The 26,122-nt window shown below is 45.1% G+C and overlaps 1 protein-coding gene across 7 annotated transcripts in view; it reads right to left on the reverse strand.

The window, feature by feature from the left end:
* BRSK1 (BR serine/threonine kinase 1) overlaps nt 1-26,122 on the reverse strand; it is a 45,793-nt gene that overhangs the window by 15,424 nt on the left and 4,247 nt on the right. For 5 of the 7 annotated variants that reach the window (XM_060256087.1, XM_060256086.1, XM_060256091.1 and 2 more), the window contains exons 2-9: nt 15,106-15,200; nt 13,539-13,624; nt 9,338-9,478; nt 6,487-6,603; nt 4,135-4,168; nt 2,457-2,525; nt 1,159-1,305; nt 537-568 (exon numbers count right to left, since the gene is read on the reverse strand). In XM_060256087.1, the coding sequence (XP_060112070.1) occupies nt 537-568; nt 1,159-1,305; nt 2,457-2,525; nt 4,135-4,168; nt 6,487-6,603; nt 9,338-9,478; nt 13,539-13,624; nt 15,106-15,200 (721 nt within the window). Of the gene's footprint in view, nt 1-536; nt 569-1,158; nt 1,306-2,456; nt 2,526-4,134; nt 4,169-6,486; nt 6,604-9,337; nt 9,479-13,534; nt 13,625-15,105; nt 15,201-26,122 lie in introns of those variants that run through there. The other 2 variants (XM_060256090.1, XM_060256092.1) reach the window with 2 other exon arrangements.

Raw genomic sequence — 26,122 nt, forward strand, 5'->3', positions numbered from 1 at the left:
ATCTGCTAGGAATTTCTCCTCCTGAAGCCCTGTTAACATTCATCTTGTGCTAGTTGTTTCTATTTCAGTGAAGCCTGTACAATGGACGCCCCACTATTATTGGCAAGGCTTTTTTTTTAGTAGGAACTCATTTGCATATTAGGCCACACCCATCTGATGTAGCCAATCCTGTAAGCTCTTGAAGGACTGGCTACATCAGGGGTGTGTGGCCTAATATGCAAAGGAGTTCCTGCCACAAAAAAGCCCTGATTATTGCTATTATTATCCATTTAAAGTTTCTAGCTCTCATGCGTTAAGAACTAAACCCAGGGGTTAACTAAGCTGGAAACTTAGAAATGTCATCTAAAGGAAAGCTCACAGTGGAACATTTATACTCTGTTCATCTTTTGAACTCAGCTCCTACATGCACTGCCTAGGCTCCATTCCACATCTTGAGTGATAGTGGCAAACCAGACAATATTAGAGATCTCAGTTCAGACAAGGAAAGGAACAGAGAGCTGAGTGGAAATCAAACGGAAGGATCTGGGAATACTCACAAGAACCATGGGTGCTTCTGAATCTGTTCTAGCTACAGCCATCGCATGAAAGGAAAAAGAACAGGATTAGTTGCCTTTTTTCCATGCCTTATCAGCAACACCTAACACTCCATCACCACCACTATCAGAATTTTATAAAACCCAAACCCCTCCCATGCTTTATGTATTATCCCCATATGCTCAATGGCATAAGAAAGGGGAAGAGGATGGGGAAATACATTGTAGAAAAATCTGTTTCTGTATTTACATGTTCATCAAAGGATTGCCTAATAACCAAATCAGAAGGGTTATCCTCCTTTCCCCACTGACTGCATCCACCCCTCACCTACACTCCTGGTGTTTTTATTTGGATGCAAAAATGATAGGCAAAGACCGAATGCCAGTCTTTCTGCCACATCCAGGGATAACAACAGCATAGGGGGAGTAATGAGCAAAAGAGTTGCGGAAACAGGTTTAAACTTTCCTCTCCTCCTGCACCATGTCCCTGATCTGCCTTTGCTGCTTTGTGGCTGGAATTGCCACAAAAGGCATGGATCTCCCAGCGTCATGTTCAGCAGGGCCCTAAGAGAGCTTTAAGCTCAGCGCTCAACAGCACAGTGCCTGCAGTGGCTGGATGACTCACACTGAGGCGCTTCTCAGGTTCCACCTCGATCATGCCCCGGAGGAGGTTCTGACAATCAGGTGGGATGAAATGGGGCATGTGGAAGATTCCTCGCTTCACCTTTTCCAATAGCTGCCGTAGGTTGTCGTCATCAAAGGGTAACGCCCCCTGCAGGACAAAAGGCAGGAGAGTTCAGCTTTTTAAAAAATGCACATGCAAATCCAACCAATCTGCAATCTGATGGGTGTGTGTGTGTGTCTACACCTGGAAGTCATGGCGATTTCTAATGACTGACCCCTACTAGGGGCCTGGAGGATATTCAGAGAGGTGGCTGAATAAAGCCTGCCCCTGTCCTCTTGACTGCTGGTATTCCATAGAGGTCTTCATCCGCATATTGGCCAGGGTCAACCCTGCTTTAGCTTCTGAGATCTGGTGAGACTGGGCTTGCGTGGGCTAGCTAGCTCAGGTTTGCATTGGAATTTTATTGGAAGAAAGCACACTTTTTAAAAAATCGAATGTTTTAAAGTTAAAGCAATAATATTAAGCTGAGCCTGAAAATATTGAGAATGCCTTAGAGATCAAGCTCAGTTTTTTGGAAACCAGCATCAAATTGTTGAATGTTGCTTCTGCACAGGAACGTATAAACATTGGACTCTTAAGTGCCAGCAACAAAATGGCTATAAATACAGGAAACCTTGTTCCTGGGACTTCTTCAGCAGTAGAATTTAATATTCATACACTAAATTCGATGGTTCTACATGTTTGTTTTAAAACTCAACATCCAAGAGTGTTGGTGTCAAACTCAATTTCAGTGTGTCAGACATTTTACATGGAAGCTTTTCTTCTTGCCACTTCTATCCATGAGCTTCACTCTGGTTGCCCCACCTAGAGGCTAGCAACCCTATTTGCTTGACTGGAGTGGTTCAGTGCCGGTGGAGAGGTGAAAGGACAGTGCTTCAAGTACAGGGAATCTCAGCACCACAGGGCCAAAACACATGAAGCAGCCCATGTTCTTTGTTTTACCACACACAGAGTTGCTCCTGTGGCATGCAGGACTGAAGTGAACTGAAGTGCAGCATAGTAGGTTGAATATTATTGGACACTGACAAGGAGACACAAATCTCTCCTCAGATTTGAGGTGCCTTAAAACAAAGACAGTTATGTGGGCTGTCCTATCCGGACTGCAAAGGAATCCAAAGATGGCTGGGCAGAGGATCAAATAACTGCCTCACAGTGTCCCTGAACCCTCACAGTCAGAGGTGTGTGACATAGAGTGCAGGCAGCTTCACAGTTTTGGAACCAGGGAGTGGGTGTCTTACCACCAGCAGGGCAAAGAGGATGACTCCACAACTCCACATATCAGCGCGGCGTCCATCATACTTCTCTCCCTAATGGACAAAGAGCAGAAATATTTTGGGGCTGGCCTCTGCCCAGGGGTTGGGTGGGGAGAGGGAAAAAGGGTTGTTAGGAATGATGAGAAATTAGAGTTAAACGTGGGAGGCAGATGTGAGTGGCAGTGGCAGCCAAGGAGGAATCTAGCTGTGCACAAGGAGAACTGTGTCTCCCCCATACCCATCTTCTTTAATCCAGTTCATTTCTAGGACATTTCTAGGAAATCTCTCATCCCCTCAGATTTAAGAACTGTTTCCAATTCCTGTTTCCTGGGGCAAGAATAGCACTTTCTTTGCCTTAGCCACCTGATTCACATATTTCTGAGGAACAAACTTATTTGACTTATCCAAATCTGGAACCTCTGGCATAAAGACTGTCGTGCTTTAGGAAATCTGAACTTTTCTTCCTTGATTAAAAACACCACAAGTTTGAGTCACCAACTTCTAGAGGACAGATTCACCATCGTATAGAGCAGGGGTGGCCAACGGTAGCTTTCCAGATGTGTTTGCCTACAACTCCCATCAGCCCCAGCCAGCATGGCCAAAAGCTGAGGCTGATGGGAGTTGTAGGCAAAAAACATCTGGAGAGCTACCGTTGGCCATCCCTGGTATAGAGGACAAAAGAAGACAAACAGCTCTCTACCCCCACATGTAATGCTTCCGTCTTAACCCATATGTAATGTAGAGCTGTCACCTGATTAACACAACTGTATAGCGATAAGTTGAAGAATCGCTTCATTAACAATGCAATCTTAAGAACACTTTCCTGGGTTGCAAGCTCCATTTGAGTAAAATGGGGGTTACTTTTGAGTAGGCCTGTTTAGGAGTGCTCCCTAAATTTACATTATATAGAAAGAAAAATGTTCTGCAGGATTCAAAAAAAGAAAACCCTGTGTTTTCTTGGTTTTGGATGAGGCACATATGTCTTGCAATGCACGCCATTTTAGAGGAGGCATCCCTCCCTTGAACACAGCAAGCTGCCTTTATATAGAATGAAACCCTTGGTATGTCAAGATCAGTATTGTCTACTCAAGCTGGCAGCAGCTCTCTGGTGTCTCATGCAGAGGTCTTTCATATCACCTACTACCTTTTGTCAAAAAGGGAGATGCCAGGGATTCAACGCAGGACCTGAATGTCAAGCCAGTGTGCTCAACCACGGAGCCACAAGTCCTCTTCTTTTCTTGCATTCAGCAGGGAATGCATGTTTTGTAAAGGAACTTGACATCTGCAACTTTTCAAAGTACTTGTATCATTTTTTTTCAAAGCCTGCAAACCAATTTATTAGAAGCAACTTTTTTAGTGCTTGAAACCGATTTGTTCTAATTAATCAAGTGCTATTGATTCTACATGCACACACACAATCCATCTTCCTTCCTTCCATCCAAATACTGTTCCCTCCAGGTATCTCTTCCCCCAGTTCCTCCTGAAATCAGTCTTTTTTGTTCACCCAACACAGGCTTGAAAAGCCCCCAAACCAGATTCAGGACTACCAGGGAATTGCCCATGGCCAGGTTTGATGCGCCCACTGATCTGATCCTTGGGCAATGGGGAAGGGAAGAGGATAACAGCATACATCAAGTGAGAAGAAAGGTGGCTGAATCCTTACCTTGATCACCTCAGGACATGCATAGTGAGGAGAACTGCAGCCCAGCATTGAGGGCAGAAAAAAGAAAGAAAGACAGAGACAGAGGAAGAGTGAAACGCAGGAGAAAGCTGATCCGTGGGGCCATCAGGGGGGCAATAAGCACATGCAGCTTTGACAGTAGGATGCTGTTCCCTCCCCAAGCTAATGTGGCCTGTAGGAAGAAGCCCCCCAATTTGTCATTGCTGCCATATTTGGCCATTTCACTTGTCGCACCTGCAAAGACTGAGGGACATCTGCCCCACATGATAACTTGCCTTTGGCCCTTTGAGATGAAGATGTAAAATCTACTCAGCCTTTACGTACACCCCTAAGATATTCCAGGAAGGGAGGTGGGGAAGGAAGCCCTTTGAAGTTGTCTAGCAACCATGCAGTTCTACTTGCTTCCTGCAACTTCCCAACAGGCTTTCTAATGGACAAGTGGGTCTGATTTATTGTCATATCTACACCCTGCCTTTCTCAGGGCAGACAACAAAAGAAATATAAGCAGATCAAGATCTTGTTCTCTCTTCCAGTACTGAAGAGTTTCTATTCACCAATGGAAACTGAGGCCTTAACTAGATAAGATGCTACAAGATCTACAATGGAACATTCCTAGTATTTTTTTTCTTCATAAACTGCAGCTGTACAGGGCCCTTCAGAGAGGAGTTTTCCTTTTCTCCTTTGCTGTTGTCCCTAGCTGACATGGATGCACTTTTATGTTTCCCTCTGATCATTTCCACAGTAGTGACATTCCCCACATTGATGTTTTCTCCTTCTTACCCTGCATTTTTGGAATTCACAGTTTAGGTGAGTTCCAAATGTGTGTGGTAAGGAGGAAACTTCAGCTTTGTGCCTGGTGAGGAAAAATCTACTGCAGAGAATTTCACATAACATGCAGTTTTAAAAAATCAATGTGGGGAATTTCACGACTGTGGAAATGGTCTCAATGGAGCAAAGAACTCTGCAAAAACAGTTCAAATTATGACAGAGACATGGAGAGAGTAGAACCCCACCCTCCCCCAAGCTGTATTTCCGAGGAAAATCAGGGCCTCATGTGGTTGCTGTTTACAAAGTAAAAATGCATGGGGCTCTGCCCATGGAACTTAGCATCATCTCCAATTAGGCCCTGAGAGGAGAGGGACCAGGTGGTCATCAAGGAATGCCAATTCGATGGGCCTTTCTTTCAGGTTGATGATGCTTCCTTAACTCCTGCTCTAAGCAAAAATACCCCTTCTGTGGGTGACACATGATAAAATTGGTAAACATTACAGGATTACCAGCCTCAAGGTGGGACCTGGAGATCTCTTGAAATTACAACTGCTCTCCAGGCATCAGAGGTCAGTTCCCCTGGAGAAAACAGATACTTTGAAGTTGGGCTCTATGGTATTATGCACCAATGAGATCCCTCCCTGCCCCAAACCTCACCCTTCCAAGGCTCTACCCCTAAATCTCCAGGTATTTCATAACCCAGATTTGGCAACTTGGCAAACACAATCTCCAAATCCAGGTCCAGGAGATAGCATCAGATTTATAAAGGCTTGTGGCAAAGAGGTACCGTCTGTCAAGGGCTGTTTCCAAACTGGCAGGATGAAAAGCCAAGTGGTAGAGCTAATCTGGCATTTTCTGTAATAACATTTGGGGATGTCAAGACATGGGCATGGCAAGGAAGAGGTTGACCTCTCCATTCCCTGGGTAGGAATAAGAATGAAGACTGGGGACAGGTGGCAGACAGGAGAAGGTCAATGACAACCAGGGCTTTTTTTGTAGCAGGAACTCCTTTGCATATTAGACCACACATCCCTGATGTAGCCAATCCTCCTGGAGCTTACAGGGCTCTTAGTACAGGGCCTACTGTAAGCTCCAGGAGGATTGGCTACATCAGGGGGGTGGGGCCTAATATGCAAAGGCTTTCCTGCTACAAAAAAACCCTGATGACAACCATGGCGAACAGACTATGTCTTGTGCTCCACAATGAATGGGAATCTTATAGTGTCCCCTATCTATAGAGCTGTCAACTTCACCCCCATAAATTGGCCCCCTTCACTGCTGACATAAGACAGTTCACACTTTAAATTCCAGATGATTGTGCTGCATGTACATCCATTTCTCCCAGTAAACACGTAGCGTCTGAAGGGAAGATGCAACTTATAAGGAACATGGAGCCATGCGCAGGAGACTCAAGGCTAGACAGAGATCTCTGATATATGCCCGCTATGGGTTTCTAGACACCCCTCCCCTCCTGGTTTATGGCATTCGCTGCTGGAAATATTGCAAATGTGACTCATCCCTTTGCTGGTGTCTCTACAGCCCACCCCTGTGTAGAAACTGACTCACCCACAACTTGTTTCCAGCAGGCTGTCTCCGACCTGCAGGGAGGCCATGCCGAAATCCGCAATTCGGATGTTGTTCTTCTCATCCAGCAATAAGTTCTCAGGCTTCAAGTCTCGGTGGCTGCAGAGGTCCAAACAGAAGAGTAATAAACATCAGAAAAGGCACACCTCCTTTCTCACAACTTTGCCTCTTGAACCCACAGCTGGGTGAATCCAGACTTATCTCAGCAAAGGAGCTGTCTTTTTTCTCTGGATATTTTCTAATCTAAAGCTTTCAAAAATGTGCTATAAAAATACAACACACACACACACAAAAACCCCCCTGACTTCCAGAACAATAGAGAATCCACCAGAGTGCACAAAACACAACTCTTATTCTGAAAGAAGAAATTCGATTTTCTTGGCTATGGGCTCCTTTGGACATTCTGGATTTAGAAGCAGTTATTCTAGGGCTGCTACCCTGAGAAAACATTTTGTATATACAAGAAATTCCAGCATGTTTAATCTACTACATCTGGTAGGACCATTTTGGGTCAATTCACAGCATTAGCTGAGAATCTCACTGAATGGAAATAACAATCCCAGGTATCATTGAAACCCCACATGACCTTGGATAAGGGAGAGATGATCCATGAATTTTTAAGGCTGTTTCAGGCCACTGATTCAAAGTTGTACTGAGTAAGGAGACAGGAGCTCAGGGACTGCATCTCCTTTCATTGCTTTACTGGTAAGTAACTGTCACACAGAAGGAAAAGGCTCAATTTGGACTGAGGCCCTAGTTCAGAGGATGGAGGTTTAAATCCAGACAGGAGGCTCCCTGGCTGAAGTTCACTGCTCAAGACCAACAGGAATGTCCATTCATAGCTCTGCTAGTTTCTGGTCTAGACCATCTGACCTTTAGCTCACTCTAATTTGTATTCACCCTCAAGAATGTAAACCGGTAGATGCCGAAGCCAGTAGAGTGGCAGTTATTCCAGAACAACTCATGTCACAAAACAGCCCCTTCGAGAGTAGAAAACCACAGTTCGCAATTAACACATGGCCCTCAACAGCTGTCCTGCCAGTAGCAAGCAGCCACCATCTATGCCAAAAATGATGGACAGAGCAATCCTACACAGAGGTCTGTTACTCCAGCCTAAACTCTGAAGAAGTGCACATGCACACAAGAGCTTATATATACCTTGAATAAAACTTTGTTGGTCTTAGAGGTGTCATGGAACTCAGCCTTTCTGCTGCTTCAGACCAAGATGGCTACCCCACCTGAATCTATCTTCATTACAACAGAATAAGTCTGATGACAAGAGTCAATAGAATTACACCCTTCCCAATCCACTGACGCCAAGAAGAAGCACAGAAGGATGCAGCTCTGCTTAGGACTGCGCTGGTCTCCCAAAGGGAACAACATGAGTGGTTTCTTGGATCTACTGCCATTTGCAGACAGCGTGTGATTTCTAATTTGTCTACTGTGTGTTAGGCAAAGGGAGCAAGGCAAGGATAAAGTTTGCACACACAGAGAAATACACCAAAATACCAAACCCACTTCAATAGAATAGGACATGAATACAAATGAAGCTGCCTTATACTGGAATCATACCTGTTCATCAAAGTTAGTACCATCTACTCAAACTGACAACAGCTCTCTAGGGTCTCAGACTGAGGTCTTTCCCGTCACCTACTACATGATCTTTTTCACTGCAGTTGCTGGGGACTAAACCAGGGACCATCTGTATGCAAAGCAGATGCATTTCACTGGGCCATGGCTCCTCCCCTTCTGCAACCAGGCAGCACAAACTATGTATATTTTATATGCCTTTGCTTTGGATCACTCAGAACAGAAGTGGCCTAACCTCAGTTTTCCATTATGTATTTTTTTTAAAAAAGACTCCCCTGTGTTCCCAGTTTGTTGTAGTGGTTTGGAGTGGTGAACACTAATCTGGAGAACCAGGTTTGATTCCCCCCTCCTCCACATGCAGCTGCTGGTGTGACCTTGGGTCAGCCACAATTCGCTCAGAGCTGTTATCTCAAGAGCAGTTCTCAAAAGAGCTCTCTCAGCCCCAGCTACCTGGAAGGGTGTCTGATGTGGGGAGAGGAAGGGAAGGGGATTGTAAGCCACTCTGAGATTCTGAGTGAAGGGTGGAGTATAAATCTAATCTCTTCTTCATCCCCAGAGAGTTTTCCAAGCAGCGATGCACACTCGGGCTCTCTTAAGAGCTCAAGCATGATTAATCCATGTTTAGTGACCCTGAGTATGCATTCTTACTTAAGGACACAAGAAATGCTTTGCTGGATCAAACCAAGATCTGCCTAGAGTAGTATTCTTGGCAAGAATCCCAGCCAGCAGCTCCCACAAAAGTTAATTAATCCAACCTCCATTAACTAGGTTTTTCAAAGAAGGGGGTAGAAGAAAGGAACAGAGAGAGGGAAATGCTACGGAGAAATTTGCAAAACAAGGTTAGAAATGTGACTTTTAAAAAAGCTAAACTTTTTTGGTATGACAGTTTATGCAGATGCATAGAATGTGCACAGCACTGGTAACTTTTTAGGGGAACAAAGTTCCCTCAAATCATGGTGGGTTTTTTTATTAGCTGAAAACTAATTATCGTTTCCAGTCTATTTACTGGTGATGGGTTCTGTGCCTTTAACAGGGTCTGTAGACATCAGCAGACGAGAATACTCAACCATATCAGAGATAATTTTATCTAGGCAGATCAAGCAATTTTTTAAGGCACAGGAGAAGATAAAGCCTTGAGATTGTGTGTGTGTTATGTGTCTTCATAGGATGATATAATGTTTCAGGGATTCATAGGTGAAAGAAGCACAGGTTCAAATCCCAGGACTGGGGGAAGAGAGCTCACCATATAGAATAGCTGTGGCAGAAATCCAAGGCTGAGACAATTTGCCGAAAAAATTTCCTGGCTTCCTTGGGTGTCAGACGTCCCTTCTTCACCAGGTAGTCAAAAAGCTCCCCTCCCGAGACATGTTCTAAAACCAGGTATCTATCACAGAAGGAGTCCAGAGGCGGTGGCACCAAGAAGAGGAGAAAGGAAGGAAGAAGTAATGAGAATCTTGCAGGTCACAATAGAAACAACCTCACACTGAATTCCTGCATGGCAGAAAACACTGCCAGGTGGACAGGAAAGGAAGTTGAAGAGCCATCCAGGGTCTTTAAACTGCCTTTAGCAGGCTGTGGTTGAATTAACAAACTTTAAGCTAACCCATCATATAGACATCAGCAGTGGTCATCCAAGAACCCAAAACATGTAGACAAAAGATGTAGAGCTGCTTCAAAGATGACAACATTCTTGTAGCCATTAGAGTGTCAGACTAGGTTCTTCTAGGAGACCCAGGTGTGAATCCCCAACTCTGCCATGAAACTCACAGGGTAACTGGACCACTCCCTCTCACATCCTAACTTACCCCATAAGTATTTGTTGTTGTGAGGAGGGGAGAAAGTGATTAAGAAAAGCAGGGATATAAATATCTACATAAATTTATGCATGAGGAAAAGGAAATGCACAATTGTCCCCTGCATCACCACAGGCACACAACCTGTATGTGTGGAGGCAAATGCCCATAAGATGGTGAAAAACGATCAGGGATCTTTCCCCCCCTTTTTTTGCCATTTTACTGGCATGGAACAGGGGTTCTGGAGGTTGTTTCTTTGGATATCTGGGGTTTTGGGGGTTGTTTTTTGAGGTAGAGGCACCAAATTTTCAGCATAGCATCTGGTGCCTCTCCTCAAAACACTCCCCAAGTTTCAGAAAGATGAGCCCCAAAAGAAGATGCCCCTATCCTCCATTATTTCCAAATGGAAGAAAGGCATTTAAAAGGTGTGTGGTTCCTTTAAATGTGATGGCCAGAACTCCCTTTGGAGTTCAAAGACTCCTGGCTCCACCCCCAAAGCCCCCAGATATTTCTTGGATTGGACCAGGAAACCCTAAAAGGGCCTAACCTCTCCAACTTCTTCCCACCTTCTCTGCAGCTTCCACTCTCTCATTCCAGCACTGGGCAGCTGTCAGAAGAGGAAGCATGCTGTGAGAAGAGAAAGGAAAACCACCACTGCCATGGCAGCCACCCATGGAAAGGGCAAGCCAGCCCATTTTCTCCCCTTTCTCTGCAGCCAGCTGGTCCTCCAGCAGGCAGCTTGGCAAGGTCACTCTCTTGCCCAACTCACGTGCTTCATGCTGAGGTGAGAGGGGTGGGAACTGGGAAGGCAGAGAAGGAAGCCCTTCCCTTCACTCCGGAAACACAAAGGCTGGTGAAGGTTCAGCCGTAGTGGGGAGAGACAGACCTATGAGTTCAGATGTATTTTGATAATTTAAAAAGTTATAGTAACTTATATATATTATATTAATAGTTACATTATTTATTTGCCTCACACCTCATCTTTCTCCCCCTTGGGACCAGTGTTCCCTCTAAACTGAGTAAGTGTGAGCTAGCTCACAGATTTTTAGCCTCCAGCTCACACATTTTTGTCTTAGTTTAGGAGGGATGACCCCAGAGCACACTAATTTATGCAGTAGATCACAACTTTAATGCCAGTAGGTCACAACTTTAATACCAGCAGCTCACAAAGTAGCATTTTTGCTCACAAGACTCTGTAGCTTAGAGGGAACATTGCTTGGGACCCAAATCAGCTAGGGTTGCCAGGACTGTGTTGGAAAATACTTCGAGACTTTGGGGGTTGATCTGGGAGAAGGCGGGGTTTGGAGAGGGGAGGGGCCTCATAGGGATGCCCATCCACTGTTGGGGACAGAGGATCCCCCGGTTTGGAGGCCTTCCCCTCACTTCAGAGTCATCAGAAAGCAGGGGGGGGGGATGTCTGCTGGACACTGCATTATTCAATATGGAGAGACCACTCTGGCTCTAGGGGTCACTTCAGACATTCTGCAGCTCATGGACAGCCACATTTATACTTACTGACAACCAAAAGAGCCAGCTGTAATCCCTAGAGATCTCCAGCTACTACCTGAAGGCTGGAAACCCTACATGGTACCCGCTGGGGCCACGGGCCAGTGATGCTCTCCCTCAAAGGGCTGTTGTGAGGACCTAGCCAGTGTGGTCTAGTGTGGTCAGAGTATGTGACTGGGATCTGGGGTACCCTGGTTCAAATCCCCACTCTGCCATGGAAATCTGCAGAGTGATATTGGGCCAATCACAATCTTTCCACCTAACCTGCTTCTCAGGGTTGTTGTGAGAATAAAATGGTGGAGAATGATGTAAGCTGTTTTGGGTACCCATAGAGGAGAAAGTATAAATGAAGTAAATGAATAAAATAAAAATAACATGGGGGAACCACAGATGTCTGATCTCCTTGGAAGAAGGGGCAGGATTAAAATGGAAGGGACCAGCAGATAAACCCGGGAGTCTTGAATGAGCCACAAGACTCTCTGTCATCCTCTTACCTCTATTGTTTGTGTCTTTTAATTCTGAATATTTCCTCTGGGCAGCCTCTTCCTCTGGCCCCCGTGTCCCTCCCCACTCCCATTGTGTCAGCGAATGAAGGATGACAAAGAATGCCTATGTGTGAGGAATGCCCGTTGTCTGGCACTGCCTGGTATGCTGGGCAACTCAAGTACACAGACACATGTACACAGACTGCAGACTATGCTGCTTTTGCAATGTTAACACAGAGGGAACTACCTAGTAAGGAACCACCGCTCTGCCCCAAAGAACTCAGAAAGCAGAAAACGATCAGGAAGTTCATTGGACTGCTCTGCTGCTCTGGTTTTAATAACTGAGTGACATACAGAAATCACGTTTTCCCATCATGCAGCCACCAAAGTTCCAGCTACTCTTTTTCCCTTGTAAGACCAATGCTTAAAGGGACAGGAGCAAGGCCAGTTTAAACACTGATTTGCCCACTTGCATCATGAGCTGGAAAATGGGTAGTTTGGGTTTGAGGAGAGAGACAGAGCAGATGTGCCTTGGGGATGAAAGCCCAGAAAGAAGGCACCCAACGCTGAACTAAGTGGTTATGCACACTGGTTCCACCCAGCCTTCCATCCCACAGCTCTTACAAGAGGTGTACTTTAAAGGAGATGCTGATGGGAAAGATGAGCTTATCCAAGCACTCTTTCATGCACCCTATGTCTTGTTTAACCTAGGCTCACAGTGGCTTTGTGTGCAACTTCAGTCTGCCAGAAATCCATAGTCCTGATGAGTGCCGCACTGGCTGCCTACTGTTGCATACACACCAGGGTCACGCAAGTTATGGTGACATACTGGGTGCACAGAAGATCACAGGGGTCAGTTTTTTGTGCCCACCAATGTCATACTTAAATGAGGCCTTAGGCCTAAGTGATGAGGGAAGTAGGAGGGAGGCCATGTGTCATATGGTCACCTACCCTCTTCCCATCAATCAACTCACTGGAAAGTTCTCCTGTGTACATTAATTTCAATGAGGGTTACACCAAAGAGCTCGAGGATAATGGCTGATCACTCAGGTGCCCTTAATGGCATCCAACATCTGCGGTATGAGTTGACCATCACAGTTTGCAGTATGGGGGCTTCTGTCAGAACTTTTTAGTAGTTAGTGGCTTATGGGTCAGATCTTTCCATCTCCCTCCCCCCTGCTTCTTTCAGGGGTGCCCAACAATCCATTCCAGCTTGCCACATGGGGCTTCAACAGAACTTTCTAGAAGGTGGTGACTTATGGGTTAAATCTTTGTACCCGCTACTCCACTGCCCTCAATACTGGGTAACTTGCTCTCCCTCCGTTTGCTCACTGTAGCTCCACCTCGTTTGAATAGCTACATGTTATATTTATTGTCCAAACAAAGTGAATTTGGTAAACGGTATCCTGCCCTTCCTTCAAGAAGTACTCCTGGCCTGTCTGGAATCTTACACAAAAGCAGCCTAGGAGAGAGCAGCAAACTTTGCCTCAGACTTCAGATTCCACCGAGGATGTACAGGGATTCCTTACACGGGAAGTGTTCCCTCAGTCCAAGCTCTGGAGTGTCTGTCTCATAGGAAACATTATTCCCCTCACATGCATGTGCACACTCACAAGTGTGAGGGAAGACTGAGGGAGAATATCTGTAAATAAATACCTACAAATATTTTTTGTTCTCGTAGACGTCATGGAGTTTGAGGACATGGGGGTGTTCGATGAGCTTCAGAATGGCAATTTCCCGTTCCACCTAAAATGGGGGAAAGCGAATCTATGTAAACATGTCTGGGGATAGGAAGGAACTCTTTGCAATGTTTTTAGCATGCTGGAGAATCTCAAATAGAAACTGTTCCAGGGTTATGTCTGAAGGGAATGAGATCTTCATTATCTTAATGATTCAAGTCCAGAAGCGCCATAGAGGCCAACTAGATTTCCAGGGTAGAAGCTTCCAAGAGCCAAAGCTGTCTTCATCAGATATATCTGGTGAAAAGAAGTTCTGACTCACAACAGTCTGTACCCTGGAAATCTTCTCAGTCTCTAAAGTGCTTCTAGATTTGAATCTTGGTCTTCCACTGCAGAACAACACAGCTGCCCACTTGAAACCAATTATTTGCATGATATTTGTGCAGATTTTAAACTTGCCAGGATTGGGTTTCCAATCCAATCTGGATAAATAAAATATATTTATACATATATAGCCTGCTATCCATATGGACTGGTTTACCATTCAGCGGAGGTGATTTTTGTCCACATTGGCAGTGGTACAAGTTTTTAGAATGAAAAATGTGTACCTGTGTGGGGGCAAGAGGGTTGCCAACTTTCTGGAGATTTGGGATCAGAGGTTAGGGATGCTGGAGTTTGGAGGGGCGAGGAAGCTCAACATGGATGTACTCCAAGAGTCTATTCTCCAAAACTGCCATTTCCTCCAGGGGAATTAATCTCTGTAATCTGCAGATCAGTCGTAATTCTGGGAGAACTTCAGACCCCACCAGAAGTTTTGCATACCCCTCTGAGAAAGCTATGCCCTCATTTTAACATTATAACAGACTCTCATTTATTGCACTTCACACTCAGAATACTTAATGGGTTTAGTACATGGACATCAATCTGCTATTCCAATTTAATCACCCTTCGTTGTTGTTTCAGTCCAGTTAAAAAAACCTAACAAATAGCAGACCACAATTTGTGACTTTCTTAATCTGCTAAAAACATTTCCATGACTCTGAAAACTAACTCACTGCCCACTTTCTCTATATTTAGGACTGCTTGCCATTCCATACTATTGTCTGCTTCTAGCACACGAAAGCTTACATTCTGAATAAAACTTTGTTGGTCTTAAAGGTGCAACTTAACTCTGGGTTTATTCCCTCTGGAATCTGTTTTCTCTCTTTCTCTCTCTTCCTTCCTACCCCCCCCCCCCCCCAATTTACTTTGAACTCTTTACTTTGGCAGAGCAAACTGGTTGGCCTTTTAGTGGAAAAGATGGCAGGAATCTGTACTTTGGAATCCCCCTTTCCGTCTCTGGATCATAGATTTTACCAGACACCTCTCCCTCCGAGAACCCCACCCCCAATTGATACTTAAAAAAAGTAGTCCCCTGTGCAAGCACCAGTTGTTTCCGACTCTGGGGTGATGTCGCATCAGGATGTTTTTCGGCAGATTTTTTTACGGGGTGGTTTGCCATTGCCTTCCCCAGTTATCTACACTTCCCCCAGCAAGCTGGGCACTCACCTTCATTAGAACTGACTCCGAAAGCTTTTCCCGGTTCACAATCTTAATGGCCACTTTCTGCCCTGTGATGCAGTGCACTCCCAGCTTCACCAGACCTTTATAAACACACACAAAAATGTTTTAGAGAACTAAGTAATACAAGAAACCAGAATTGCATGAATGGGGGTAATGATAATGCAAGTGAAAAATTATATTATTTATTTATTCTTTGTACTTATATCCCCCCCTCCCTGCCGAAGCAGGCTCAGGGCGGCTATTATCTCTTTAACAATACGCCTTTCACTTGTACTTGTAGGATACATATAAAAATTTACAGATAAGGTTAACAACTGATATCTATTATTTTCCTATAGTAGGGGTAGTGAAGTGGTATCTGACCACATACTTGCTTAGCTCATCCTTTTCCATTTTTCTTGGAAACTTGCTTCCAAGACATAGTGCACAGTTGCCAAAGTGATAATCCAAATGCATGCGGGATAGGAACTATATGAAGACTGTGGGAATGTGCATACAAGTGAGGTGTCTGTCTGCGGTCCACTTAGCTGTGAAAAGACCCATTGAATGCAATAGGGCTTACTTACAAATGAACATGAATAGGACCCAGGTGTGTCTATGATATTATGTATTTCTCATTTAATGAGGAAATGTTTTTAGGCTGAAGTCAACACATTTCGAAAATGTGCTGGGGACTATGTGCAATCAGTTCCCTTAGAAATGACTTGCTCACAGTTTATTAGATTTTTTATTTAGATATTATATCTAGGGTTGCCAACTCTGGGTTGGGAAAAGCCTGGGGATTTTTTTTTTTGGGGGGGGGGGTAAAAGGAACAATGCCTTATTTAGAATTTAATATAAAAGCACAGCACATTATAATCAAATACTTTTAATAAAAAAGAAGAGATGCTCCAAAATCAACTTTAATATAAAAAGATAGTACATTATAATAAAATACTGTTAATGTCCTATAATGTGTAAGATGCCATTCCCTTATGATTTCACATAGTGGAGGGGAAAGCCTCCCCCCAACTAGGCAAATAACACCTCCCTTAGGCCATTTCATGTCAGAAAAATGGCATTGGGGGGAACATGGAAGCCCTTCCTTCCCCTGTGCCATGGTCCACCCAGGGCTTCTTTTGGTAGCAGGAACTCCTTTGCATATTAGGCCACACCCCCTGGCCAATCCCCCAAGAGCTTACAGTAGGCCCTGAAATAAGAGCCCTGTAAACTCTAGGAGGATTGGCTACATCGGGGGGGGTGTGTGTGTGTGTGGCCTAATATGCAAAGAAGTTCTTGATACAAAAAAAGCCCTCACGTCTCAGTCGGAAAAGATACAAGTCATGGCTTGCAGAATGTTCAGTCTGGAGAAGAGGAGGTTGAGGGGGGACATGATTGCTCTCTTTTTAAAATATTTGAAGGGCTGTCCCTTAGAGGAGAGCAGGGAGCTGTTCCTGTTGGCAGCAGAGGAGAAACCCTCGCAATAATGGGTTTACGTTAAGGATGGGAAGGTACTGGCTGGATATTAGGAAAAACATTTTTACAGTGAGAGTTGTTCAATAGTGGAATCGGCTACCTAGGGAGGTGGTAAGCTCCCCCTCACTGGCAGTCTTTAAGCAGCGGCTGGACAAACACTTGTCAGAAGATATTGTATTTATATCCCGCCCTATACTCTGAATCTCAGAGCAGTCACAATCTCCTTTACCTTCCTCCCCCACAACAGACACCCTGTGAGGTGGGTGGGGCTGGAGAGGGCTCTCACAGCAGCTGCCCTTTCAAGGACAACCTCTGCCAGAACTATGGCTGACTCAAGCCATTCCAGCAGGTGCAAGTGGAAGAGTGGGGAATCAAACCCGGTTCTCCCAAACAAGAGTCTGCGCACTTAACCACTACACCAAACTGGCTCTCTGTGCTAGGAATGTGCTAGGCTGATCCTGCACTGAGCAGGGAGTTGGACTGGAGAGCATGTATGGCCCCTTTTAACTCCGTCATTCTATGAGAAACATATTGTCTAATTCAGCTCACAATGTGCTTCTTATTTTGGATCTCTTGCAATGGCAACCCTAACCCCAGGAAAAGCCCAAAGGTTACATCCAGCACTGCTCCCTGAACTGTACAGAGTGAGGGGCATGACCACTGCTTCTTACCTCTACTTTTACAGTTAGGAATGCCTCCTTCTTTATGGACAAGACATCTTAACTTAACAGGCAGAAATCAGCAGATTATGTTTTCTCATTTGCAGCACTTCCACTGTGGAAAAGTTGCAGCACAGCCACTTAGGCATAGTGGTTAGAAGGCACACTTCAGTAGGAAAAAAATCAAATATATGGTAATGAGACCTGAGCTTGCTGAGACTACGAGGGAAAGAGACCTTGGACTTGTGGTGAATAGCCCAATGAAAGCGTCAAAACAGGCAAACTCCATGCTGAGGATAATTAGGAAAGGGATTGAAAATAAAACACCTGGTATTGTAACGCCCTTGTAGAATGCCATGGTGTAGCCTCATTTGGAATACCGTGTGCAGTTCTGGTGGCCGTATCTCAAGAAGGATACTGCCAAGTTGGAAAAAGTACAGAGGAGGACAACCGAGATGATCAGAGGGCTGGAGAACCTTTCCTGTAACAAAAACCTGGAAAGCCTGGGACTCTTCAGTCCAGAAAAAAACCAGACAGCTTAGGGGAGACATGAGAAAGGTTTATAAAACCATAGAGTAGATGAAGATTTTCTCCCTGTCCCATAATACTAGAACTTGGGGACATTTAATGAAGCTGAGGAGCAATAGATTCAGGATGGACAAAAGAAAGTACTTCTTTACGCAAGGAGTGACTAAAATGTAGAATTCACTGCCAAAGGATGTAGTGATGGACACAGGTGTAGATGACTTTGAAAGGGGATTAGACAGATTCATAGAGTTCAGGTCTATCAGTGCCTATTAACCATTTACAGTAAGCGTCTGAATCCCAGAGCCAGGAGGCAGCATCAGGGGAAGGCTTCAGCCTCTATATCAGGGGTGGCCAAACTTGCTTAACGTAAGAGTCACATAGAATAAATGTCAGGTGTTTGAGAGCCACAAGACATGAACGTCAGATGTTTGAGAACCACAAGACAGGAAGGCAGGCAGGCAAATAGATATGGGGGGGAGGGGAGGCAGGGAGAGGTGGAAAGAAAGCATCTTAACTTTAAATACATTCTCCAGGCTGCCCACTAGTTTGTCTTGGATAAGTGATTTAAAAATAGAAATGTCTTCTCTAAGCTGGCTGATGGGGCAGGCTTCAAGAGCCACAAAATATGTGTGAAGGAGCCACATGTGGCTCCCGTAGTTTGGCCACCTGTGCTCTGTACCCTGTGACTTGCCCTCCAGAAGGGTGGGGCCTCATCATGGTACAATGCCATAGATTCCACCCTTCAAAACAACCATTTTCTCCAGGGGAGCTGATCTCTGCCAGCTGGAGATCAGTTGTAAAAGTGAGAGATCTCCAGGCTCCACCTGGAGACTGGCAACCCTACCCTGAGCCCATTTGGGGGGTAGGACAGGGTACAAATTGAATGAATGAGTGAACAACCATTTGAAGGCTGCTCCTTTGCTATTCCCATTTTACAGATGGAGAAATGAGGCACATAGCTTATGAATCAAGTCTTCTCAATGAGTTCACTAGATAGACCCAAATTTCATTATCAAAGACTCAAGCTCAGCCACAATGGAAAAGAACTATTGCGGGGAGGGGGTGTTGTTTCCCTTTTTTTAAAAAAGCATATCTCATATAGCATTCATTACAATTACTGTCAGTGCCTTATTCCATAAAAAAGAGAGATTGCACACCATCCCTATTGCTTATCTTTCTAAAGGTTATAAATGGATACCCAATCAATTCAAATTTCCTGCCTATTCCTGTCTTTGCAAGGAATGAATCACCATAGAAGACTTCTAAAGAGTGAACTCTTCCAACAAATCTTGTCACTTATGACACTCACTCCCCCAGTACTCCACAGACCTACAACTCCCAATATCATCTTGTATCTGAAACTGGAACCTGTCATAACAATATTGGCTTGGACCTACCTGTAATTTCCTATAGAATAAGGAGCAAACAAAACCAAATCACTTTCCAGAATCAAAGTGCCAAAAGAGTTGTCATGGCTAAACAGAAGATTTGTATGGGTTATATATAAAAAGAAGATATTGGATTTATATCCCACCCTATACTCTGAATCTCAGAGCAGTCACAATCTCCTTTACCTTCCCTCTGTGAGGTAAGTGGGGCTGAGAGGGCTCTCACAGAAACTGCCTTTTCAAGGACAACTCCTATGAGAGCTATGGCTGACCCAAGACCATTCCAGCAGGCGCAAGCGGAGGAGTGGGGAATCAAACCCGGTTTTCCCAGACAAGAGTCCGCACACTTAGTCACTACACCAAACTGGCTCTCAGAGCTTTCACTTACAATTTTTTGGGGTTCTCATTCATATACTCCAATCTTTGAGTGAATTAAGAAAAGGCAGAATCCTACTTCTTGCAGAAGAAGGTGCTGAGTTGTTTGTTTCTGCCATTAACTCACAACCAACTTCAGGTAACCCTACAGGGTTCTGAAGGCAAAAAACATTCAAAGGTGGTTTGCCATTGCTTGCCTCTGGCATCATGATCCTGGGCTTCTTTGGTGGTCTCCCATCCGAAGATGAACCAGGGCTGACGCTGCCTTAGCTTCCAAGATCTGACAAGACCAGTCTAGCCTGGACCAAGTTCTAATTGAAGGTATTTGCTGGATGACCCTTGTTCTTGGCTCAAGCGGCATTAAGGTCTTAACCTGACATCAGCGGCTAGTGACTTTGACAGGAGTTGTTAGACACCTTGCCTGAGATCAAAAGATGCTTTCCACAAAAGTTGATGGGAATTAACCACATAGGGAAATGTACAGGGTGGAGGAGCAGCTTATCTCCTGCTGTTTTTCTGCTCAGTCTACATGAGGCATGGCTGAGGGAACCTCCAAGCAGATTAGCAAGTTTGAGCTAAAGGAGAAGTGTGATTAGATTACACTCTTCCTCTTTTGATTTCTACTTCATGGATGATAGTCAGGGCTTTTTTTGTAGCAGGAACTCCTTTGCATATTAAGCCACACACCCCTGATGTAGCCAATCCTCCAAGAGCTTACTGGGATCTTAGTACAGGGCCTACTGAAAGCTCCAGGAGGATTGGCTACATCAGGGAGATGTGACCTAATATGCAAAGGAGCTCCTGCTACAAAAAAAGCCCTCGTATCACCCTTCTTTAGATCTGAGACAATGGCTGGCCCATAACACATTCCAAGTTAAGTCATTAGCTAAGATCTTTCTTGTATAGCATTGCAGAAATATCCCTCAGAGGGATAGGCAGCATCACCAAGGGATCTGCCTTGGCTGACACCATGACCCTTCTAGAATTCAGTCAGGCAACTCCTTCTAGGTCCTTCCCTCCTCCAGTCCTGCCCTATATGAAAATGATCCATTCTGTATAAGTAGCACGATTGCCAACTGTCAGGACTCTCGGGAGAAAAAAAGTCTCCCCCCTCCCCTTTTTGTTTTAAAGTCACAGCTCACTTATGGCCACCCTATAAGGTTTTCAAGGTAAGAAATGTGCAGAGGTGGTTTGCCAGTGCCTGCCTCTGCATTATGACTCTGGAATTCTGTGGAAGTTTCCCACCAAAATACAAGCTACAGCCGACCCTGCGTAGTTTCTGAGATCTGATGAGCTCAGGCTAGCCTGGGCTATCCAGGTCAGGGTCTTGTACCTGTAAAAGGTAAAAAGGTAAAAGGTAGTCCCCTGAACAAGCACCAGACGTTTCCAACTCTGGGGTGATGTCGCATCATGATGTTTTCATGGCAGACTTTTTACGGGGTGGTTTGCCATAGCCTTCCCCAGTCATCTACACTTTCCCCCCAGCAAGCTGGGTACTCATTTTACTGACCTCGGAAGGATGGAAGGCTGAGTCAACCTGGAGCCGGCTACCTGAACCCAGCTTCCACCGGGATCGAACTCAGGTCATGAGCAGAGAGCTCGGACTGCAGTACTGCAGCTTTACCAAGGTACAAGTACTTAATAGGATGTTGTTTACCAGGCAGTTATCTCCACCCTGTGAAAAAGCTTCTGCTGCCCATTTCTACCCATTAATGGGAAACAACTTTTCCTCAGCCTTTAGGCCATAAGAGACTTCCAGACTGGCTAAACTTAGTATCAGTATCAGGAACCTTTCTTTGCTTCATGTCAGCTGGTCCAGGCAGCCTCAGACCTTTAAGGTGAGGTCGTGAGTAGCCCCAGTTGAGCCCTGAGACTGAGACAGGAAGATGGGATGGGAGGAGAGAAACGTTACAGTTCTAGCTTGCTTCAAAACTTCTTGTGCATCGTTCTTGGACTTGCTAAATCCAGGTTGGGAAATTCTTATAGATATAGGGGTGGAGCCTAAGGAGGGCACCATTTGGGGAGGGGAGGCACATTAGTGGAGTCCACCCTCTAAAGGAACGGATTGGTACAGTCTGGAGATCCGTTGTAATTCTAGATCTTCGGCCCTACCTAGAGGTTGCAACCCAGAGAGATCTACAGAACCTGAGTATATATCATTTCCTTGTTATACCCCACTGGGAGGTTGGCAATCCCATTCTAGAAATAGAAGCTTGGGAAACCAAATATAGAAGGAAAGAGTCCAGTTCATGGCCATTCAAAGGCCTCCCCTGAAGGCCAGTCTTGGGCAACATCTTTCCTGACTCATATCAAGATACACACACATGGGGCTTTGTCAGGGCTTTTTTTTAAAAGCAGGAACGCACAGGAACTCAGTTCTGGTTCGCTTTGCACCAGAGGTGTGGCCTAATATGCAAGTGAGTTCCTGTTGGGCTTTTTCTGCAAAAACAAAAAACCCCAACACCCTGGGCTTTGTAGCATCTGAAGAGAAAATCCAGCTGCATCACCTTTTGGTATGGTTGCCAACCTCCAGGTAGCACCTGGACATCTTCTGCTATTACACCTGATCTCCAGATGTGTCTCCCTGCAGATAATGGCTCCTTTGGAGGGTGTACGTTATGACACTGTACCCTGTTGAGGTCCCTCCCCTCCCCAAACCCCACCTTCTGCAGGCTCCACTTCTAAAATTTCCAGGTATTTCCCAACACAGAGCTGGTGACCCTACCTTTTGGGCAATGTGAGAAATTGTCAACAGGGCTAGACCAGAAGTCCCTTCTCCTTTATGGTAGTTAGCAAATTGGTGGAGGGGCATCAGTGGGAGGGATCTGAGTAAGCACCTGTGAAAGTCCCATAATAACCTGGGGAGAAGGGTATAAATTTCTAAGGAAGCATTGTAGCATCTGACTTTGTAACTCAGTGATACATTGTAGGAACACAAGCATCCAGGGGAAAACTACATGCCCATATATATATTAGCTGTGGTGGAAAACAACTGGGGGAGGGGTATACACTAACTAGATCTGCTGCCATACTAATTTGATGCTCTCAGAGTCAAAAGACTAGACAAATAAAACACAGAAAGGCTGAAGAAAGCAATTCTGGTTAGTGGAAGAAGGCTTGTACAATTTATGGCCCACTTAGTGGAATGCAGCCCCTGCCCATCCATGTACTCAGGCCTACCCACTGTATTTACAATTCCTGGGAGTCGGCAAAATGGGAGCCCCTTTTGACCCCTCCCCCACAAAGATAATATTGGACTATGGCTGAACAGCTAGGCCAGAAAGTTTCTGGTGGGCCCAGCCTAGAGAAAGCGCCACTGGGCAAGATGCAGTGAGGATTTTCAAAGATTTAAAACTACAAATGAGAAGAATACCTTAAACATCAGGAAGAAGATCAAGTGAAAATTAGACATGGCAGAAGAATTAGCTACATATGTGAATGTAAGATATCCTGATTTCCTATATATTTATTTAGATATTTACAGGGATTTTTTCCTGAGGGAACATGGTAGAATGGAGTTCTGGAGCTAGGGTTGCCAGCCTCCAGGGGGGGCTTGAGATCTCCTGCTTTTACAACTAATCTTCAGCTTGCAGAGATCAGCTCCCCTGGAGAAAATGGCTGCTTTGAAAGGTGGACTCTATGGCATTGTACCCTGCTGAGGCCCCTCCCCTTCCCAAACCCCTCCCTCTCCCAGATCCACCGCCAAAGTCTCCGGGTATTTTCCACCACTGACCTGGCAATCCTATCCGGAACCTCTTTGTGGAAGCAAAATTCTCAAAAAATGTTTAAAAGTTCATGTGAGGACACCTGCGTATCTCTCTTTCATTTCCCTCTTGAGAGTTCTGGCACTTCTTTTTCCAGGAAAAAAAGCCCTGGATATTTATACAGTACTCTACTTACCTTCCCAAGGAGGACTGAAAACAGCTTACAATAACATCCTCCCTCCCTCCTTCATTTTATGACCTCAACAACAACCCTGTGAGGTAGGTTAGGCTGAGAGACAGTGGCTAGCTCAAGGTCTCCCAGCAGACTTCCATGGCAGAGTGGCGATTCGAATCTGGGTCTTCCAGATCCTTGTTCAACACTCCAGCCACTACACTGTGCTGCCTCTCATATAAAGCAGAAAGGATAAGAGAGGGCTTAGGGCTATCTTGATGGGCACTGAACAGATCCCACACTTCTGCATTTTACCCTCAATTGGTTAAGATAGCATTATTTCCAGTCCTGAAGCCAAACTGCAAAAAACACACACACACAACCCCCCCCCCCCCATTATTACACTTTTATCCCTCCTTTCCTCAAAGGAGTTTGGCATACCATACATAATTTCTTCCATTTTACTCTCACAACAACCCTGTGAAATAGATTATTATGGTGGTGTCTAAACTACATTGGTGAGGGAAAGCAGCATGGTATAGCCCAGGAGTGGCCAAACTTGCTTAATGTAAGAGCTACATAGAATAAACATCAGATGTTTAAGAGATGAAAGACATGAATGTCAGAGGTTTCAGAGCTGCAAGATAGGAAGGAAGGAGGGAATAGATGGGGAGGAGAGGTGCCTTCTCCAAGCGGCCAGCCAGTGGGGCGGTGGGGGCTTCAGGAGTCACACAATGTGTGTGAAAGACCCACATGTGTCTCCTGACCTGCAGTTTGGCTACCCCGGTATAGCCCAATCTCATCAGAACTGGGAAGCTAAGCAGGGTTGATACTTGGATGGGAGACTACCAAGGAGGGTTCTGCAGAGGAAGGCAGTGGCAACCCACCTCCACTCCTCACTTGCCTTGAAAGCCCATTGCTGGGGTTGCCATGAGTTGTCTGCAACTCAACAGCACTTGACACACACAACTGATATTGAGTTTCATGGCTGGAGAGGAGATTTGAACCCAAGTTTATTTGGTCTGAATTGGACACTCTAACCCTGACATGTTAAACATACAGCCCAGTTATTCGGCCTGTGATTAACTGGGGAGAGAGAAACCAGTCTAAACATGGACCAGAAGGACCTATATTAGGATATTATACCCCCTACTGTGGTCCCTTGGTTCCCCAAATACAGGCCCTCCCCAGGGTCTTCCCCTAGATCTCCAGTGATGACCCAACCCAGAGTTGGCAACCATAAGGGGTGAGGAGGGCTGGTTTGGCCCCAAGCTCTATTTTATTTTTATTTTTTTGAGGTGGGGTAAAGGTCACCGTCAATGGGATATCTCCGGCACCTGGCATTACAATTTATGGCACACATGGCCCCGTCCAACAAAGTGACATTTATGTCAGATCCAGCTCTCGTAACAAATGAACTCATCACCTCTGCTCTAACCACTGTGCCAGGCCATGTTTGAAAGATGTAGTTCTGGGATTAAGCCTTTCCATATGCAGATGTATTCCCTTTAAAGGAAACTGACCATTCCCCCAGTCTTCCACCGGCCTGCCTAGCTTGCCTCTAACATTCAGGAATGGGATTAGATATTAGAAAATATGGTTGCTTTCATCTTTGCCAAAGGTTAGGAAAGCATCAAATAAATAATGTTTTATTTGGAGAATGATGTTGCAAATAGCCACTCTCCTGATCATCTCCAGCAGACATTAGAAAAGTTGATGTGTCCCTCTCCACCCCCCACCCCCAATCCCCTTCAGAACATTCATAACTAACACAGATATGGATGGGCTAGTGGGTTAGTTTAGAAAGATTGTTGGTTGGACACTTGGGGCTTATTTGCCAGGCTTCTCCATGGTATCCTGTTTTAGATAAGAGCAGTGAAGGAGATCAGAAAAGACCAGTGGATCCATCCAGACTGCGAAACAATTTTTGTCTGACTGTCTCAGTAGCCCCACAGATTTATTCTGGGCATGATTTTTTTTAAAGTGCTCCATTTGTCTTGCAAGCCAAAGAATGCTAGAAACTTTCGACACCTTAAAGTTCTGTATCCAGAACTGTGAAAGTCTAGAACCAGTGCCAGGTTTATTAAAGAGCTCCAGTACACTGAGCTGAATGACTGACAAAATATTCTTCTCTTCCCAACTTGGATCATTTACGGAAGAAGTAAGCAGCATATGAGCTAAACTAAATAAGTTTAGCAAAGCCACCTAGGGTTGCTGTCTCCATGCTGGGAAATTTAGGAATTTGGGAATGGAGCCTGAGGAGGGCAGGGTTGGGGACAGGAGATACTTCAGTAGGGTAGAATCCACCATATGGTTGCCAGCTTCCAGGTGGGATCTGGAAATCTCTCACTTTTAGAATTGATCTCCAGCTGGCAGAGATCAGCTCCCCTGGAGAAAATGGCTGCCTTGAAGGGTGGACTTTATGGCATTGTACCCTGCTGAGGCCCCTCCCCTCTCCCAGCTCCACCCCCAAAGTCTCCAGGTATTTTCCAATACAGACCTGGCAACCCTACAAAGTAGTCATTTTCTCCAGAGGAACTAGAGTTGCTAGGTTCAGGTTGGAAAATACCTGGATATTTGAGGGGTGGAGCCTGATGAGGGTGGGGTTTGGAGAGGGGAGGGACTTTAGTAGAGTAGAATGCCATTCAGCTCACCTTCCAAAGCAGCCATTTTCTCCAGGTGAACTGATCTCTGTCATCTGGAGATCAGTTGTAATCCCAG

This window comes from Heteronotia binoei, chromosome 15, assembly GCF_032191835.1.
Source record: "Heteronotia binoei isolate CCM8104 ecotype False Entrance Well chromosome 15, APGP_CSIRO_Hbin_v1, whole genome shotgun sequence".
NCBI classification, from domain to species: Eukaryota; Metazoa; Chordata; class Lepidosauria; order Squamata; family Gekkonidae; genus Heteronotia; species Heteronotia binoei.